At 52.2% G+C, this 19,453-nt stretch overlaps 1 protein-coding gene across 9 annotated transcripts in view; it reads right to left on the bottom strand.

The window, feature by feature from the left end:
* PHACTR4 (phosphatase and actin regulator 4) overlaps positions 1–19,453 on the bottom strand; it is a 66,668-nt gene that overhangs the window by 5,152 nt on the left and 42,063 nt on the right. For 8 of the 9 annotated variants that reach the window (XM_051807154.1, XM_051807149.1, XM_051807153.1 and 5 more), the window contains 9 exons: positions 11,268–11,444; positions 10,725–10,805; positions 7,654–7,818; positions 7,177–7,536; positions 3,821–4,397; positions 2,985–3,208; positions 2,384–2,534; positions 1,753–1,808; positions 810–871 (listed from right to left, as the gene is read on the bottom strand). In XM_051807154.1, coding sequence (XP_051663114.1) covers positions 810–871; positions 1,753–1,808; positions 2,384–2,534; positions 2,985–3,208; positions 3,821–4,397; positions 7,177–7,536; positions 7,654–7,818; positions 10,725–10,805; positions 11,268–11,409 — 1,818 coding nt within the window. In that variant the 5' untranslated portion in view covers positions 11,410–11,444. Of the gene's footprint in view, positions 1–809; positions 872–1,752; positions 1,809–2,383; positions 2,535–2,984; positions 3,209–3,820; positions 4,398–7,176; positions 7,537–7,653; positions 7,819–10,724; positions 10,806–11,267; positions 11,445–12,215; positions 19,451–19,453 lie in introns of those variants that run through there. The other variant, XM_051807156.1, reaches the window with a different exon arrangement.

Here is a 19,453-nt window from a genome sequence, read left to right as displayed (position 1 = left end):
TGAGCCTTGTCCCCGAAGCAGATCAGGGCTAAGCACCCTGAGCAAAACGAAAACCAGTTCCCTCGCTGGGGCTGAGCCACAGACCCTGCCAGGTCCTGCTCACATCCTGCAAGGGAGCAGGCAAACCCTCTTACAGACTGGATATTCCCATTTGGATCATCAGGCCAGGATAGGGCAGAACCCAGGACACATTGCCACAAAGAAAGAAGACAAAAGGTTTAGGAATATCTATTAAACGGTGAGCCCTGCATGACACCCCTCAACTCAACCCCAGCAATGGCAACACTCACATTTCACACCCACAGGCCCCGAGGAAGCTTTTCCCACCCCTCAACTCAACCCCAGCAATGGCAACACTCACATTTCACACCCACAGGCCCCGAGGAAGCTTTTCCCAGCCATGAGTAACAATCCCAAAGTAACCCGGACGTAACAGCTCAAAGCAGCTGCTGCTCTGCTCAGCTCCCACACCGCTGTTGCTTTAGAAATGAGCTTTAGGGAGCCTGGTGTGAGTCGTGGCCGCTGAAGAGCTGTGCTAGAGCAGAAAGGTTTGCTGGCCTGGCAGGTGCCAGGTGCCAAATTTAGTTCTCGTCTCCCTCGTTACGCTCGCTGCCAGCTCAGATCTGTCACTGCCAACGGCGCCAGCGGCTCCCCGCGGGTGACAGCCCTCGTGCCAAAGTCCCCGCAGCCCGAGGGCGCTGGGGACACTTACACAATGGCCCCGTGACTGCCCCCACAGCACGGTGCCCATGCCGTGCCCGTTGCCACCAGCCCTGCCAGGTGGCCGTCGCCACGGGGGCCAGCAGTACCTTTCTGGTGAGCCGGCGCTTGATCTCGCGCTTCTCAGCTTGACGGTCAGCTTCATTCTTTGCTGCCAAGGGGGGGGGAAAAAAATACATTTTTCATGTAAGCATCGGGCTTTTGAAAAGGGAATTCTGGGTTTGAACAGAGTGTGGAGCTGCATGGGATTATCTACACATCTGAAGGCTCACTGTGGCATGTCTGCGCTTAGGACGGGCACAGAGCGCAGCCCAACTCAACACAGAGTCACCTCCTGGACTATGAGGGGCCATATAGCCTTTAAACAGCACCACTGAGTCATTCTCATGTTAAAGACTAAGGCCTATGTTGCCAAAATACATCCCAGCCACTCTGCAGCTCAGTCCTCCCCGAAGTTTTTAGAGTTTAAAAGAAAATAAAAGCACAGATAAATATTTTAAATGGAAACTTCCTGAACTGACATTTCCCTTTCCTCCTGATGTTTATTTAAAACTTTTGCAGAACAAGATATGGCCAAGAGAAACAGCCCTGACTGAGCGATGCACTGCTGCTTTTGGGATCATGCAATGCAATGCTGTAATGTCTGGACCACAAATGAAAGTCCAGCCCAAACAAAACACCTTTCACAGCCCTTGCTGGGTAACAGCAGAGTCTGAACCAGCTCACACACTCTGAGGTGCCAGGCAGGAATGGTTGGAGTTGGAAGGGACATCAAAGATCACCTGCCATGGGCAGGGACACCTTCCACTAGCCCAGGTTGCTCCAAGCCCTGTCCAACCCAGCCTTGGACACTTGGGGTAGCCACAGCTTCTCTGGGCAACCTCTGCCAGGGCCTCCCCACCCTCACAGGGAAGAATTGCTTCCCAAAATCTAATGTAAACCTGTTTCAGTTTAAAACCATCCCCTCCCAATGAACTAAGACATTACAGGCAAACGCTGCATTTCTCAGGACCCCACACAAGTGCTACTCACGCTGCAGGATGTTCCTCTGCTCCAGCTCTTCTGCTGTGGGTCTCTGGCTCAGTCGCCTGAAAAATGTGTGACAAGTGCATTATGTTGTATCTGGTCACTCCTCAGCAGGGGATGAAGGACACAACTGCCTGGTTTTGGTGCTCTGGAGAGCCTCCTCCACACCCCTCATTCGCCAGCGGGGATCACTGCTGCCCTGTTTGTGCTCTGCTCAAACAGCTGCTCAGCCCCCAGCACGGGTCTGGGAAGGGCTCTGGACCCTCAGAAAGCAGCTGTGCAGGGAACTCAAGCTCAGAGCGGAGCCTGGACTGTCACCAGCTTTATCCACCCACCCTGCACCCATCCACACCTTTCTACACCATCTGTATTTTACATTTCTGCAGCCCTTGAGATTTTCCCTTCCCGTTCCACTTAACCTCTGGAAACAGGGGCCTGTCAGGGGCTATTGCTCAACTCCAAGAGGAACTCCCAACTTTTCTAAGCAGGGAGGAACAGCAACACTCATCCTCCCAGCCCTGCTCCAGCTGCCGTGCCCAACCACCCACCAGCAGAGGTTGCTTAGACAAGGCACCAGCTTTGCCCATTCCCACCCCAGCCAGCAGTTCAGACAGAACCCCCTCCTTGTTCTCTGTACCTGATGAGCGTTGTCCCGATCTGGTGCCGGATCTCATTCCACTCCTCCTTGCTCTTCCGAGGGAAGACGATCTTGTCCTCCTGCGGCGCGGTCGTGTTCCCCAGCTTTATAGCCAGCGTGTCTTTCCTCTTCACCTTGTTGGCCAACGTGCCTGCGGGGAGGGAGAGCAATGGGATGCAGCTCAAGGCTGCAGAGCCTGAGCACAGCGATCCCAGCCACGATCCCTGGCAGCTGTGCTCCCCCTGAGGGAGAACCGTCCTCTCTCCTCGTGTTTCCCAAGCTCTGTGCTTTGCAGCAGCATCCAGCGCTCCTGTGTGACACCACATGCTCACCTAAAGCTGTCCCACCCCAGGGGCTGGGACAGCACAGGCTGCTGCAGGAGCCATCTGCAACTGGAGGGGTGCACTCAGCAGGTGAGAGCACAGGTTTGGCTGCAGAGCCTTACCAAAAAGCGAGGCAGAGGACATGTGGTACATCATGAAACCGAGAACCAGCTGCTCTGCAGCGCTGTGGGAACCAGCTCTTTGATCCAGAGCTCAGTACAGCCAGGCACGGGTTCAGCAGAGAAATAAAAAAGCCAGCTGCAATGTCAAAGCCTTACTGTTATGGCTTTCATCTTCCTCCTCATCCTCATCATCTTTGTACAGGATGGGCCCCTCCGAGTCAGAGTCGCTCATCCCTTCGTCTCCTTCCTGCTCCTCTGGCAGGACCTGGGGTACCAGTTTGGGGATGACTGTGACAGATGGCACATCTCCAATATATACACGAGGACCCAGATTCTGTTCCTCCTCCTGGTCGTCTTCTTCCTCTTCCTCATCGTCTGGACTAACGAGAAGCACACTGTTACACCTCTTAACACATGGCACAGGGGCTGGGGAAGATCCTTGGGATCAACAACTCATTAGCTCTCCCCAAGGGAGCCCAGGAAACAGAGGTGCAAGAGCCATCCCAGGATCCTGCACTGTCCCCTCTCCCCAAAGCACAGGGAACTCTGGCAGAGAAAATGCCTGAGGCAGGTTCTGCAGAACTAAACAGCCCTCTGACCTCACTACTTTGGGACTTGCAGGTTCAGCTCTGCTATAACAAGACAGCCCTTTTCCCACTTCAGTTTTGCCAAATGAAAGGTTAAGGAAGGCCACAAATGGATGGAATCCAAGACCTTGTTTTGTCTTGGTGCAATAAAGACAGGCCAGGCCTGGATTCCTGGCATCAGCCTGTGTTTGCAGTCTGGAACCCATTTCCCTTTGTGAGCAGCAAAATCCCAGAACCAGGGGTAATTTCGCCGGGAAGTCGTTCTGGCCCTTAAGAGGCTGAGACACAGATTTGGCCAACACAGAAAGTGGTTTCAGCAGAGACACCAGGCCTGCCCTGAGCCCTCCTCACCACCACAGGCTCTCAGGAGCTGCCAGAGCCAGCACACGTCCAGGGGGTACTCACACTTTGAGCATCTCGATGGTGACGGGCAGGGACCTCGTCCTGCCCAGGGTGCCATTGTCATCCCCGAATCCATCATTCTCAAAGAGCAGGGAGTGAGCCCTGTGGGAGCCCTCGGGAGGGGGGGTGACGGGCAGGGGGCTGTTCAGAGCCTGCTGGATCCGGATGTGCAGCGGGATCTGGGGCAGGCGGGGCAGCACGTGGGGTTCTCCAAAGCCTTGCTCCGCCGTCCTCTTCAACACTTCCACGGACCTGAACTCCTCCGGGGGAGGAGGGGTCTCGCTGGGCAGGTCCAGGGAGCGTGGGGGGTCCAGGGTGGGGGTAGGGGTGGGCAGGGGCATGCGTGGGGGCTCGGGGGGCACGTGTGTGGGCAGGGGTGGGGAGGGCGAGGGCGGTGGGTGAGCCGAGCTCATGTGCAGCGGGATCGGCGCCGGGCGAGTCGCCGCCCCCGTCCTGTCGTTGAGGGGCTTGGAGGGGACAACCTCTGACGTGTTGTTGGGCACGATGCCCCTCTTCGGGGGGAGAGGAGGGGAAGGCTTGGACAAGGCGGTACCACTGTTCATTGCTTGGGAAAGTTCAGCTGGAAATAAAAACCACAAAAGCCACGGTGTTTAACGGGGAATTTTCCGGATACCCTTCAGCAGCGTGGAAGAAGCACGGCAAGGCAGAGCCCAGGACTGAGCAGACTCTGCTGCTTTTTACTGGAACGCGGTGCCAGAAATAACCAGGTTGCAAGGCTCTAGTTTGTCCTTCCTGCAGCAAAGGTAAGACTTGGGAGAGCAGCCAAAAACAAGCAGGCTGGGAGAGATCCTGCTGCTCTGGAGAGAGAGGAATGGCACCAGCCCTCAAGTGACAGCACAGGGAGCTCGCCCAGGAACGTGGGCACTTTATGGCTGTATTTACACCAACAAAGGAATCTGACACATCCAGGACACCCTAGACTCCAGTTGTGTTAACAGCTCCCCTGCACATTAAAGAACTTTTTGGGAAGTCTCAAAAAAGTCCTAAAGTCCTACCTTTTGCTCAAAGGCAAAAGTCAGCAGAGCTGCAGGTAGCAGTGTGCTCTTCCCACTTCCACTCACCCATCAGACCCAGTCTGAGAACACCCTGCTGGGCCAGCAGCTCCTCAGGATGAGATTCCACTCTACTCCCTCTGAACTCTGTTCCTTAATGCCCAAATAAACTACAAAATAACTAGCAAAACTTCCCAAAATACCTAAATATTTGAGCCTACATATCTGCTGTGTGATGGAGGAGAGAGGGAGAAATGGAGGCACAGGAAATGCCTGCAGTGGGCAACCTCAGGTTCCTCAAACCCCGCTCCACTCCTAGGGAAGAAGCTGCACCAGCGAAGACAGCTCTTCCCTTAGGAGTTTGCAGCCTTGAACATCCACATATCCATGGCTTCTGGGGCTTGGAAAGGCTTTGCCTGAAGCGGGTGAGACTCGCTGCTCGTTGCCCCGGAGCGGGTGATGTGACACGCCCACGTCGTGACACGCCCACGTCGTGACACGCCCACGTCGTGACACGCCCACGTCGTGACACGCCCACGTCGTGACACGCCCACGTCGTGACACGCCCGTGTGCCCAGCGCGGAGCCGGGAGGAACCCGCAGCGCAGGCACCGCGAGAGGGTGCTGCGAGCAGGAGCGTTCCCGGAGATAAGGCCGCATAGCTGGAGAGAGGTGGGCACATTTTTGGGATGTTTAGCATTCTCAGACTTTCCCCCCCCCCCCCCCCCCCCCGTAGATTAAGGGCAAGATTGTGCAAAACACCGAGTGCCCTCAGCTCCAGCCCAGGGGGCTCCAGTGTCTCCTGAAACATGTCCTGAGGCTGCTGCCAAGCTCTGGGACAGCAGGACAGCACCCTGTTCCCTGCTTGCTCCTTCAAGCTGCTGCTGAATAAATTCCCACTCCCCAGAAGGCTTCCCTGAGCCTTATTTTCAGCTGCTGCATCAGACACAAGAACTGCTCTGAGAATGAGCATCGTCAGGAATTTTAGGACAAAGGGGTGACCTTTCCTCTCCCCTCCCTTCCCCTGCACACCCCGTGGCTGCTGGGAAAAAGCAGGATGGCTCTGAACAGATGTTGGACACACTCCTGTCTCCAGCCACACTTCTCGTTCCACAAGTACCTCCTGCAATTAGCACTGGGGCATTTTAAATGCCATCTGCAGCCTGTGCAAGCAGCTTAAAGAAAACAAGAAGGTATTTCATGGAGTGCTCGGGCATGGCCAGGCTAATCGAGCTGGTCTGGCACACTGGAGTGTTTAACACCATATCAAGGTCACTTGCAAAACCTGCCAGGGCAAGGTGAGCCCAGAGCAGAGCAGAGCCATCAGCTCACACTGAAAGCTCAGGCTACTTCAGATGGCAACTTGCACATCCACCACTGCCTCCCAAACCACACCTGGGGAACGCCTCCAGTTTCTGTGATAACAGTGCAAACCTGTGGGACTGATCTTCCCAGGAGCCTCCCTCCTCCTCTGTGTCCAAAGATTAGGAGGTGTCTGTGACAGAACTGTCTGAGGTACAAACAGACTGCATGGAAGTCATCCCAGCTCTCAACGTTGCATCTCTAAGACACCTCCCAGAACTCCTACAGAGAGCAGAGACTAAAGGAGCTTTAAGAAACTCTCCCCCAAATCTTCTGCTTAGAAAAGTAACAGAAATAAAGACATTTAATTCTCTAAGCGGGAAGATTCAGCTCAAATTACAGTTGAGCTGATTTATCCATGGGACAAGACTTAAGGGCAAGACTAATATGGCAATATCCCAGCCACAGACCTTAGAGGAGGTGCCTGAGTAGAACCAGGGAAGCCTGAATTATCCCTGCCAGCTCCTGGCCTCTCTGCACTAAGTGGAAACCACATGGCCCTGCAGTGACAGCCATGACAGGCATTTTTTGGTGTGATATGCATTTTTCGGGTTAGTTTGTTGGGTTTTTTCTTTCCCAAAACCAGCTGAAAGCAGGAATTGTCCCTGACCACAGGCTTGCAAAGCAAAATCTCATCCACCATCCCCCAATCCTGGCTGAATCCCAGCCCTCAGCAAAGCATCAACATTCAGACACTGCCTTAGAGCTGACAGAGGAAAAGCAGGCAGGGACTCCTTCCTGCAGGTAGCTGTTGGGAACAGATTGGATGGCTCACAGCAGAGGACTCCAGTAATTACACTGTTCCCAGCACACGTGTGTCCTGGCTAAACACTGGCAGATCCAAGTCCAAACTGGACTGTTTCCAGGAAAAACGGTCAGACACTCATGATAGAACTAAAAATCTTCCCTTATGAAGGGAAGAGAGTCTTGGAGCAGTGGCTCCAGGACATCCCAGGGTACAAAAATCAGCTCGTGGGTCACTTACCTATTAGTGAGTTGCTATTTCTGTTGACAGGTTTGGGTGGGGGGACAGGAGGCTGTTTGGCAGGAGCTGTGCTGGTTGTACTGGTGGGAGCAGTAGTGTTGGCACTGGCAGGAGCAGGGAGCAGAGTCCTGGGGGCTGGGGAAGGGGCAGCTGTGGGATTAACTGTCTTTGCTGCAGTGAGGGCTGTGGTGGAGGGGGCAGTTCTTGCAGAGCTGCTGGCGGGCGTTGGATCCTTTGGCTGCGCCTCGTTTGCCTCCTGGGAGGTGGAGGGAGGTCTTTTTGGAGGGAGGAGAGGCTGTCTGGGAACATGTGGCTCCTGAGGTGGTTCCAGTTCGGGCCCAGGGTGGCTGCTGGAGGAGCCTGCAAAGGGAGACAGCTCAATTTAAGGGACTGGAGAGTGGAAACAATCAGATGGGAATTCAAAACTGGTCCTGGGATGACCTAAAACCCCCATTTTGCACGTGTCCGGTTTCTTACCCTGCCTCTTTTTTGGTTCCTCTGCTGGAACAGGCTTCCTAAGGCTGGAGGGCTTCGTGGCCTCTTCCTCCTGGCTGGGCAGGTCACAGCCCCCGGGCCCACTGATGGGGACTGTGTGGCCATTCTTCAGTGCAGGGGGGTTCAGCTTCTCTGGCTCTTCACCATCTGCAAGGGGATGGGAGGGGAGAGAAGCAAACAGTAAACACTCAGAAGGCAGGAGAGAGGAGAGCTGGCTGAGCTGACTGAACCACCACAGAGCCACACCAACTTCTCTGAAGCAGCTGGTCTTCAGTCACCTTCTGCACAGGAGAGCACAGCAACCACCCAGCTGGGGCTGGGAGCCCTTGATTTCATTGTCAACAACTGTACAGCTCTGTATTATCCCATCAAAGGTTTTTCTTCTTCCTGTCCTGCCCTTCCTCCTGGTGTGCCCAGTGCTGTACCACAGCCCAAAGAAGTTGTAAGTGCAGTCAAAATACTCCAGCAGCTTTTGTATCCACCCACCATCACAGAGGGGCCACCACCTCCCTGCTGCAGCAGATTCCAACGTGAGCCAGGGCATCTGTTGCACATGCAATAGTAGATTTTGATAAAGTCTTAAAGTTACTGGAAGCACTTCTGTTTTTCTTCTGTTTCTACTCTGAATTTGGCACAAAAACCAATGCTCGACCCCAAACATTCTGCAGCGAGGCAGAATTCCCCACTTTACCTTTGTTTTAATCAGATGTAATGATACAGCTCCAGAATCTGATGTAGCTCCCCTTGGCTATTTCTGCTTTCACAGATTCTAGCACGGAGTTTCCCAAGGTCAGAAGCAAAACCTCTTTTGGAAAAAGTTCCACTTTCCAGCCCGTAATTTTGAGAGCATTTTAAACCCCGTGAGGAAATACTCAACCATTCTTTGCAACTGCCCTGACAGGACAATCTCTTGATGATGTTATTCCCAATATCAGACTTCAACACTCACTCTAATGGGACCTTGCCCATTTTGATTGCTTTCCAACTCAAGAAAACTTGGATACATCATCAATTTGATTAAAAATCCTTTCAGTCTATCCTCTCTGAACCAACTGCAGCGTGTGGCATCAAGGCTGCAGACCCCAGCACACCCTGCTGCTCTGATTTTTGGTCATTTATTCCATTGCCCTCTTCACCTTTCCTCTCTCCCCCAAGTATTACCTCCCCTTCCCCAACCTGGAGTGATTCAGAAGCTGAAAGCAAAGCTACCAAGGAGCCAAAAGCTCTGCAGGATTTCTTTTCCAGGAGAAGCAGCCTGGGTTCCTGGGAGGAGCTGGCAGACGGCGCTGCCTCGCTCACTCACTGCCCTTCCCTGAAAGGCAGGAAGCACAGACAGCAACAAGAGGGAGTTTCCTCCTCAGACAGGGCTGAAACTCAAGGCATGAGCCAGAGGTTTTTATAGAGCTGCTTCTGGTTATCCAAAGTTTTCAGCAAGGGAGGCAGGAACAGTAAGATCCAGCTTTCCTTACCACTCAACCCTGCCTGCCCTTCTCAGCTCCCGATGGCTTCTCGCACCACCTCCCTCCTAACTTCAGCTCCAGTGGCCTCCTTCAAGGTCAGGAGATCCAATGCCATCTCCTTTTCCTTACTCTGAGCCCAGTACCCACAACCTGGAGCCCTGAAAGCAGCAAGGCCTCCTCTCCCAGCCTCACCTCCACCACACCTCCTTCCCCACCTCCTCACTTCCTCATCTCAAAGGGTTTCCAGCATTTTAACCCCGCTAAGAACTTGCCTAAGAAAATTAACTGACCTTGTAAGAGCAGCTTTTAGAACTGCAAGCAAACACAATAACCCACCCTCACGTCTTATGACTGCCCAAGTGCCTTAAACTCCCAGGAGGGATTTAGATAATGCGCCTCTAATCTGCCCCTCCTGCCAGCACCCACTGCTCCCTCGTGCTGGGGGTTTGCACTTTGGCCACATTACACCCATCTTCTGCTTCTAAAAGCAGAGCAGATGACTCAAAGAAGAAAATAATTCCACCCCTAAGCCAGGCTTCTGTTACACCCTTACAGCGTGGACAATCTCGCTCTCCTCTGCCATCTCCAGCTGGAAGTTTGGTGCCCAAAGTCTTTGATGTCTCTTCCAGTTTCATCCTGTGACCTCACACCTTCCTGTACCCGGTGAACTCCTCCTCCAGCGCTGCACTGACACCCTTGGGTGGGTGTAGAGGCAGCATTAACAGCAAAGCTGTGTCAAGACTCTTTCTCTCAGGTTTGCTTTCAGTGGTTTGGTCTGAAAACCACTTTTTCACCTCCACTTTCCCACTTTACAGCTTTCTTAGAATGAAATCTGCACTAGGCCAAGGCTGCCTCTGCAGCGTGTCTCTTGAGGTGCAATTACACCCTAATCCAAGGACCATGATCCCACCCAGACAGGTGGGCTGCCACCCCACCTCACCTTCCTGCCCCCTCCCGTGAACCCACACCATCCAACTCACAGCCAGGTGACTCAGTGGTGATCTGAGAACTTATTTTGGCAGCGTGATCCAACTCAGAGACAGCAGGGATGACACAGAAGGGGATCAGACTTCTCAGACTTAGATTAAAGCAGGGCAAGCTTTAATAAGCTTAGTGGTGACTATGACACCACACCATGAAGCATCTTTTGGAGGAAATGCAGCTCAGAATTCATTCATTTTTGACTCTTTTCCCAGCTGGGGCCACAGGGTCAGCACCTCTCCCCTAGTGCCGTTGGGAATGTGATTGGAACAGCTGGAAGTTGGTGAGTGACAGCAGAGGTTGGCAGGACAGGACAAGGGATCTGGAGCAGGACAGGTAGGGAGGGACAGGATGGGAAGTGAGCCACAGCACAGCCTTCCCACCCTGGAATGTGTCCAAGACAGGCAGTGAGCTTCCTCAGCAGCATCTTCCTCCCTGAGCAGGCTGTGAAAAATCAGTGTGTGAAAATCAGACCAGAGAAAGCACTGAAAAGGGTAAAACAGACAGGAACCACAGCAAAGAGCCCTTAAATTTGTGTCCCAAGGGTGAGGTTTGGCCAGAGGAAGATCAGCTACACAGACACAGACAGGAGAAGTTGGTTTGCAGACTCACCCTGCTCAGGCTCTTCCAACAGAACCCCTCTTTTTACCAGCTCCTCTCTTGGCTTTCGCATAGAAATCTTTCGTTCTAAAACTGATATTAAATTGAAAAAAGGCACTCAGAAAACAGGGCAAGCTAGAAGTTCAAGATGATAATTTTTTTTTTTTTTTTTTAAGGGATCCTCTGGAGGAAATAAAAGGGCTTCAAATTTCACTGGTTTTGCATGGATTAAGAGGAGGGAGGAGGGACTGCACGTTCAGGCCTGCACTTCACACCACACTGGTGATCGTGGAGGGAACCCTCCCTCCCCACAGCTGCTTGGGGAGGCTCCTTGCAAGAAAGGAATTTATTTGTCTGAAACTACAGCTCCATGGATGGCAAGGTGTTTGTGGAGAGATTGCAGGTGCCAGCCCATCACCACAGTCACACTTTTGGTTCTGACACATGCCAGCACCCAGGCTGGTGACAGCAAGCCCTTCTCAGTGGCCAGATGGCTCGTGGCAGGTTTCTCTGTGGAGGAAGGGACGCCCACCCAGCCCCCCCCCGTTACTTTACCTTCTGAAGTCTCCTTAAATTTGTCGCTGCTTTTCTTTTTCCTCCACTTCCAGGGTTTGAAGATCTTGCCAAAGCTCGAGAACTTGCTTTTCCTCTTCGTAGGGGGTGTGGTGTCACCCGATTCCAAAACATCTACCCCCATGCCGCCATCACCCGGGGTGTGATCCACCTCCTCGGCTGCAGGGGAGAGGAGGAAAAGAAGGAAGAATTATAAAGAGGGGGAAAAAAGTCAAGAATTATCTCTGTGCTGCAGGTAACAGCTGCCACCTCCCACCAGCCCACCCCACACTGGGAAACAGCAGAGCACGTTCATGCAAAGAAAGGAGCACAACTCCATCCACGGCTCCGTGCAACCCTCACATCAGCTTGGAGAGACGTGACAGGGGCTTCCAGTGTTAACAGGGCAAAAGGAAACTGATAAGGGGCTTCCCGAGACAAGGATTACAGAATTCCAGAATCAACTAGGCTGGAAAAGACCTCCAGGATCAAGTCCAATCTGTGCCCGATGCCCACCTTGTCCCCCCAGCCCAGAGCACTGAGTGACACGGTCAGGCCTTGCTTGGGCACCTCCAGGGGTGGGGACTCCACCACCTCTCTGGGCAGCCCCTTCCAGCTCCTGAGAACCCTTTCTGTAAAGAAATTCCTCCTGATGTCCAACCTGACCCTCCCCTGGCACAGCTGGAGGCCGTTCCCTCTCCTCCTGTCCCTTGTTCCCTGGGAGCAGAGCCCGACCCCCCCCGGCTCCCCCCTCCTGTCAGGGAGTTGCAGAGCCAGAAGGTCCCCCCTGAGCCTCCTTTTCTCCAGGCTGAGCCCCCCCAGCTCCCTCAGCCACGGATTAGTTTAATTTTGCAGCATCCCAGCTTTGCCCACAAAACACAAACCCCTTTTGCTGGACACAAATCACGACACGAACACAAACACCTTCCAGCCCACCAAGCCGACACTCACAACTGTCTGCACACCCCAAGAATCACCAGACCCGTTCCAGCAGCTGGATGTGCTACAACTCAGCCTCTCGGATTTTTCCCACTATAAATAAGGGCAGTAAAGCTGGCCAAGAGCAACAACTCCACAGGAAAGGGACACAATACAGGCCCCCGCTCCACCTACTGCCCTGGAGTCCCTGGAGAACAACACAAGAAGGACATGGAGGTGGGAAGGGACACACACACACAAAAAGAAAAAGCCACAACACCCAACTCAAAGAAAACCACTTTTGAAGCAGAAGCAGAGCATGAAAACACTAATCTGGGGACTGTCGATCCTGATGTTGCTGTTCTGGGGGTATTTGATGGAACATGAGGGAACGTTTACAATCAGCACAATCCAGCACTGCCTGCAAAAAAATAAATCAGTGCACACAAGCTAAGTGAAGCCAGCTGGTGCCTGCTCATGGCAGGATTTACAGAGCCACAATCCCTCGCCTTCTAAAGGCAGGAACACGCGAGATCCATCGCAGAGCTCCGTGGAAAAAATCCTATGGAAAAAAAAAAAAACGTCCCCCAGCCCTGCCCGACACCACACACGGCAGGCTGGGGTGTCCTGGTACAAACTGCACCCCTGCATCTTGTTTTGGAGCCTCCAAGTCAGACGTTGTGGAGCTTGGGAGAACAACAGAGCTTTCAGTCAACTGCAGAGAAGCCTGTAGGACCTGCCTGCAGAACAGACAAAGCCCCGTAGGTAATGTGGAAAGTTCAGCCAAGAATCCCATCTCCTGAGGGCAGGAGACTGGGAAAGGAATTTTAGGGGAAAGCCATTTTGCACATAGGACAAAGAGCTAGTAATGTATCTGCTGTATCCTACAAGTATCCACTGAGGATCCGGGCCCAGATGTGAGAAAGCAGATTCCTGTCAGCACTGGGGTGAGCACGTTCAGGGCAGGGAAAAAATAACAAACAGGAAAAAAATGAGTTGTTTGATGGAGTTCTACCCGCAACCCTGCAGCGCTTCCCAGCAGGAGATCTCAGATCCCAGGAAAGATCAAGCACAGGGAGCCACAGCCACGGGCTCATGAGGAGCCTGGGGACAGGCTGCAACACAGACAGACCCCAATATTCCAGTCTGAGCACACATGAAATGGAAAAATCACTGGAAAATAGGGAAGAGAAGAACAGCCGAGGGAAACCAGAGAGTATTTCAGCAGGGGGATCTCGATCCTGTGAGAAGTGATGGAGGAAGGAAAGCCAGCCCAGCATTCTGGGCTGTGGAGAGGCTGGAGGGGCACGGAAGTGCCATGGAAGTTGCCACTGTGCTAACCAGCCTGACAAACCCTTTCCAAAGCTAACTATGGCCATTCCAGACTCTACCCTAAATTCCTGACCCTGCCAGCTCTGTACAGGTCTCTTCTCTCACTCACAGAACTCCAGATTTCACATGTGGGGGTTGATGGATTTTGTGTTGGGTTGTTGGTTGTATTTTTGTCTAAATCAGCCCCGTAACAGAAAGTCCCTCACTCTGAACTGGTCAGAAGCTGGGGCCAGCCAGCATTTATTTGAAAAAGCAAGATAAATTCAGCATCTGAGCTGCTTTTAAACAATAAAAAAACCCCAACCTTGGCTTCATAACAGGAGAGAAATTGGGTGGAAAATAACACACACGATGTCAGCACCGATCTGTGATTTTTCTGCAGGGACAGAGGGAGGGTGGGTAGTTGGAAATGGGGGCAAAAAAAAAAAGAAAAAAAAAAAGAAAAAAGGCATTTCCAGCTCCCAGAAACCCCAGAGGAATTGAATTATCTGGATGTTTGGAGGCACTTTCTTCAGAGACCAGAGCATTAGCCCTGGAGTTGTACATGTAATTTTAACGAACAGTATTCACTGTGTTCAACAGAGCGTTCCCAAACTTCACCAGGCAGGCACAAGCACTTGCCAGGCACAGGCTGGGGGCTGGACGTGGATCCCAAGTGCCATCAGAGGCACTCCCCTCACCTTTCCAAGCAGAACAATGCTGAAGGCAGTCAAACCACGCTCCCTCCACATCCATCCCTTCCCTGCTCTGAGGAAATGTCGCTTCTGTGCCGCTGCCACCCAAGGTGTCAGAGTACTGCACTAAGCAAAGGAAGTTATTAAAAGTAAACTCAGCCCTCGGGTCCAGGGATTAATGAAGAGCCCCCTCAGCACGCTGGGATGTCTCCATTTCCAATTAGAGGGAGAACAAGCAGCATTCCCCCACCACGGTCCCCTCGGAGCAGCCGGGGAGGAGCAGGGACATGAAAGGATGAGCCGAAACTGCGGGAGACACACGATACCCCCCGAGCGGGAGCAGCTCGGAGCAGGGAGGGTGGGGAGAGCCCACATGCGATTTTTACTCCAGGCAGAACCTCTTCCAGCAGCTCCTGCAGGCCCAGGTCTGGCTGTCAAAGCAAATACCATCCCGGGGTGGAGTTCCACTGCCAGAATTGCAACCACGCAGGTGAACACGGGAGGTTTCACAACGACCTGCACATCGTTCACTCGCTTCTTTTCTCGGCCGTGTTACAACTGCTCCGAGGCTCCTGCCGTGCTGGACAACACGAAAACACTCGGGTTTGCTGGTTTGTAACTGGTTTGTTGGTTTGTCTAACAACAGCCAGGCAAGAGGGGGAGACAGGCACACCACTTCGGAGCATTAAACCGCCCAAATCGTTTCCCAAACCATCCTTCTGCTCTGTGTAGAATAAAACTCGACATGTTACTAAACATCCCGGGATGCCAGGGAAGCAATTCCCTCCTCAATCCCCGCTGGGATTCCTTTTGTCCAGTTGTTCTGCTGACAGGAGAGCCTGTCCTGCCCTTCCCCGGCACTCTTCCTTTTCCCATCCCTAATTACACACGGACATAGACATTTAAAGCCATCTGTTGTGAAGCAATTATGACACTCAGTGCTAATGAGCGGGTGGGTCGGCAGCTGTAGGTGAGATTTACTGATCTGTATTCAAATAACCTCATTGTTCAGTGATTGTTCACGTTAGACAGTGCTCACATCCCCTCCAAAAAGGGCCTTCCCTTCCATTCACAGCCTGTTTGCAGCTCAAACCTCCAGGGAATGGTGTGGAGAGAGAGGACGTTTCTTGGCTGTGAAGGCAGAGAATCCACCTTGCTGAGGCTGTGCCTACTCCTGCTCTGCTCCACAAGGTACAGGAGGGTCCTTAAGCTGCTTTGCAATGCAAGGGGGAAACTTCTCCTTATCCGAGTCATGCCCTGGGAACCCGGGAAGGAACCACAGTGCAGTGCCTGGGGAAAGAAACGGGGCCAAAAAAGGGGAACAGGACTCTGAGGGAAGGGTGGGAAGCATCAGGATGCCCTCGCCCATCCCAGCCCCTTCTCAGCACCAACGCTGTGCCCAAGAGACCAGCCTCACCCTCACTGTAGTGCCAGGCTGGAAAACCTGCTTTAAATACGTGGAAGAGGTTAAATGAGGTCACACAGGCCTGGGTGAAGCCAGAGTGTCCTCATTAGAAGGTCAAGAGCTTCCCAACTAGCAGGTCCCTAAGGTGCCCCCACGCCAAAGCACGACCTTGTTTAACCTTTCTGGAAGTAGCAGTAGCACACACTTTGGAAAAGCAACCCTGGAGCAGGAAGAGCACCACAGAGCCCACCCTGACACCAGCATGATGTGCTTAATGTTCTGTCAGAGCCCTGGCTGAGGAAAAATCCAGAATAAAATATCACTGCAAATTCAACACGTTTCTCCAGGCTCCTGGGGGGCATGGCCTGGAGCACTCAGATCCCAGGACCCAGCTGGTCCAGGGATGGAGCAATTCCCCAGCTGCCTCCTGCCATTTCAGATCCACCCTGCCAAACACTTACACTGTCCTGATCCCCTTCCATCCAAACAAGCAGGTGAATTTGAGCTGTTTAAACAGCACACATTTGTGTTAACCCAAAATGTTTAGACTGAAATAATCCTGGGAAACGTCACAAAGTTGGCACAGCCTGGACACACAAGAAGGCAGGAAGCACCAGCAGTGCCAAGCAGCTCGGGAGGCAATTCCCCTTTGGTTTGCTTGGCCAGCTGGTCCTTCCAACCCTTCTCTCATGACACATTTACGCTTAAATCTTGCTGTTAAACTCCAGGTGGAGAAAAGCTCTTCTCCTTGTGGCGTTGAGCTACCCCAGTCGAGTTGTTTTGTTTCCCAGAGAAACCATTTCAAGTGGAAGGAGCTGGAAACCCACAGTTGGCCTCTCACGCTGCCTGTGGTGATGTGTCACCTGTTCCCAAAGCTCCTGTCAGGCTTGGGGCTGCCATTCCCATTAAAGAAGGTGAAGCTTTCACTTCCACCACTTGCTCTCAGTGGGTCAAACCGGCAGAGCCAGGATCCCTGGGATCAGTTAGAGACACCACACGTGGTCACACACACAGGACACCACGCCAGGCAGCTCCCAGCGGGATCACCCACCCATAAATGTCATGGCTTAATGGTCACACCACAGTCCAGGGAGGAAAAGCCACCACATGAGCAAAGAATTAATCCCCATCTTCAGGGATCAAGCCCCAAAACGTTTTGTAGAGCAAAGTGCTGCCAGCCTGGAAAAAGGCACAGCAGGGACTTCAGGGACCAACAGGAATAACCAGAAAGCATTCATTTCATTGAGGATCATCCCTCATGTGGAAAACACCTGCAACAGTTATATGAAATATAACTGAATATATGAAATTGCACCTCTGATGCACAGTGTTAAAGAATTAAACCCAACCTGGATCTAGTGCAGAATTAGTCCTGGTGAGTTTTAAACTGTTTTAACTCAGGCCACACACCCTCAAAAGCCAGCCTGGCTACGGAGAAGTTTTGTTTTGTTTTTAACACCATTACTTAAGCTAAAACTCCCTTCAAGATCTGAGTTACAGACCCCCAAAAAGCAAGGTTAAAGGCTGTGAATAAATCAAAGAATTGCATCCCAGATGATGACAATTCATATTCTATTGGTACATGCCTGGGAGGGAAAACACTGATTTCCAGTGTTCATGAGGAACATGGCACTATCCTTTAGGGATGAAAGATCTGTGAGCCCCAGGACAGGGCTGCAGAACAGAGCTGTTAGGAGAAGACTGAGAACGAGCTGCTTCTCTCCCCAAAACATCTCTGCAGACACCCAAGTCTAACTCCAAAAGAAGATGGGTCTCACCCTGCCTGCACTACAACAGGCTCTTTGCCCCACTCCTTTTCCGAGATGTAAGAGCTGGTAAATTCCAACTTCATTAAGAGACATCCTCAGAAAGGAAATGAGAAAACATCTGTGTTTTCCTGTGTAGCCAGACTTGCACAGTGTGTAAGTCATGAGCCTGGGCCAGACTCCTTCCACCTGCAAGACACAGTTCATCCAGAACCTGATCCACCTCTTCTCACAGGAGTTACTGCAGGATTTCCATAAATCCCAGGAGTTTCTGCTCACAAGGAGCTCACTGGGCATCTCTGTCTTGGGGCAAACCAGGCACTTCAGTGCCATGGAAGCATCTCTGCTTAATCACCTTTATTTCCCTCAGGAGCACGACTCTGCTTAATCACCTCTGTTTCCCCAAGGAACACACCTCCCTGGAGTTCTGCTATCACCCCAGCCCAGGAGGTGCATCAGGAAGCTTTGCTGGGAATGTGGCTGCTCCTTACACACCTTGGGTACCTCAAATACCCCAGGACCATCACAGCCCTGAGCCACAAACCCTCCTGTGCCAACACAGTGTGGATGCACAGCCTGGAGAACAGCCCAGCTCCCTCCTTTTCCCCTCTGTTGTGTCCAGCAGAGCAGTTGAGAATCCCAAAAGCTTCCAAGCAAACAGTTACAACTCAAAAAGCAAACAAAGGCTCTTTTGAAGGAGATGCTGTTGGAGTATCCAAAAAGCACTTGGGGTAAATGTTTCTAAGCCTCCTATAACAGCTTTAAAAACTTGATGTGCGTTTCCTGAATGGTCTAGGGAAGATGTGAATCCTGACCTTAAAGCAATAAAAGGTTGTGGTCACAAAACAGCCCCAAACAGTCCCAGCCCTCGGCTTCCCTGTGTTTTGTACTTATCTAATCACCATAATCTTCAGAGGACTCTTTTTAACAGCATCCTGCCACAGTTAATGCAAGAACCATGTCCTCACGTTCACCATTTAATCAGTAGGAACTGTGGGAGCTGTGCCACAAAAAAAAAAAAAAAAAGACTTCAGAGAGCAAATGACCAGTTGAGAAAACACCAGGTCTGCTGGCAAAGCACAGTCATTACCCCAAGAACCCACTCCCCTGGAAATTACCACTGTTACTGGTACTTGATGAGAGAAAAGCCCAAGACTGGCCAGGCTGGCTTCTAACTGAATAAATCCAAGAAGAAGATGCTGTTAATCTGCACTTACAGTACAGTGGAGACAACTGAAGTTTTACTTCTCCCTTCCACTCTGTCTCTCTATCACTTTATTTTTAGCAGCTCTTGAACAAGACTGTTGGGGAGAAGAGAATCACTGGTTTCATCTGAGCCCTGAAAATACCAGGTAGGTTCAAAGTTATAGAAGTTAAAAAGAATGAAGAAATATAATGTCTATCTGGGGGAGCTTTGTGCCAATGCTGAGTGTTTCTCTAAAAAAATCAGATTACCCCACGTTACAGATGAGAGTGAACGACTCAGCCCAGCCAGGTGACAGCAAGTGGGGATGAGAGAAATGGGAACAGCAGGATGGGAAAGTCTCCTCACTGCCAGTGCCGGGAACAGCACCCACGACAGCCCTGGAATAACACTGTGTCCGGGAAGTGGAGCTGCTCCCAGGGCTTAACACACTTGTGTTTGCTCCAGGCTGTCTGTTACCGAGATACCTCACAGTGCAGAGGGAAAACAAGCAGGGAGATGGTTGCCAAGCCCTTCTCCCCCAAAAAGCTGCTACAGCTGCCCCCAAAACTGGGTGACATCACACCCAAGGAGGTAACTCCGGGTGCCTTTGGTCCGGGATCACTATCAGGGCTGGCTCCTGCCCCACACAGGTGAATTTACTGCTGTCCAAGTGCTTTGCCAAGGTGGTATCCCTGAATCCGTGCCAGGCAGTGGCTGTCCCTAAAAACAGCGTCCCAGAGTCTGTCTGAGGATCAGGGAACATGCTGCATGTGCCACGAGCAGGAGGAAGGCAGGAAACGGGAGTTATTCCTCTCTGGTTTCTCTCCCCAGCCGGGCACAGGTTACACAAGCCCCGCATTCCACTCCTCCCAACTCCTCCGTTCCACCTGCGCTCCTGCAGCCCCCAA

This window comes from Manacus candei, unplaced genomic scaffold, assembly GCF_025592945.1.
Source record: "Manacus candei isolate 608988 ecotype Guabito, Panama unplaced genomic scaffold, ASM2559294v1 h1tg000070l, whole genome shotgun sequence".
Classification (NCBI taxonomy): Eukaryota; Metazoa; Chordata; class Aves; order Passeriformes; family Pipridae; genus Manacus; species Manacus candei.
This window is presented reverse-complemented; position numbering and strand designations above follow the sequence as displayed.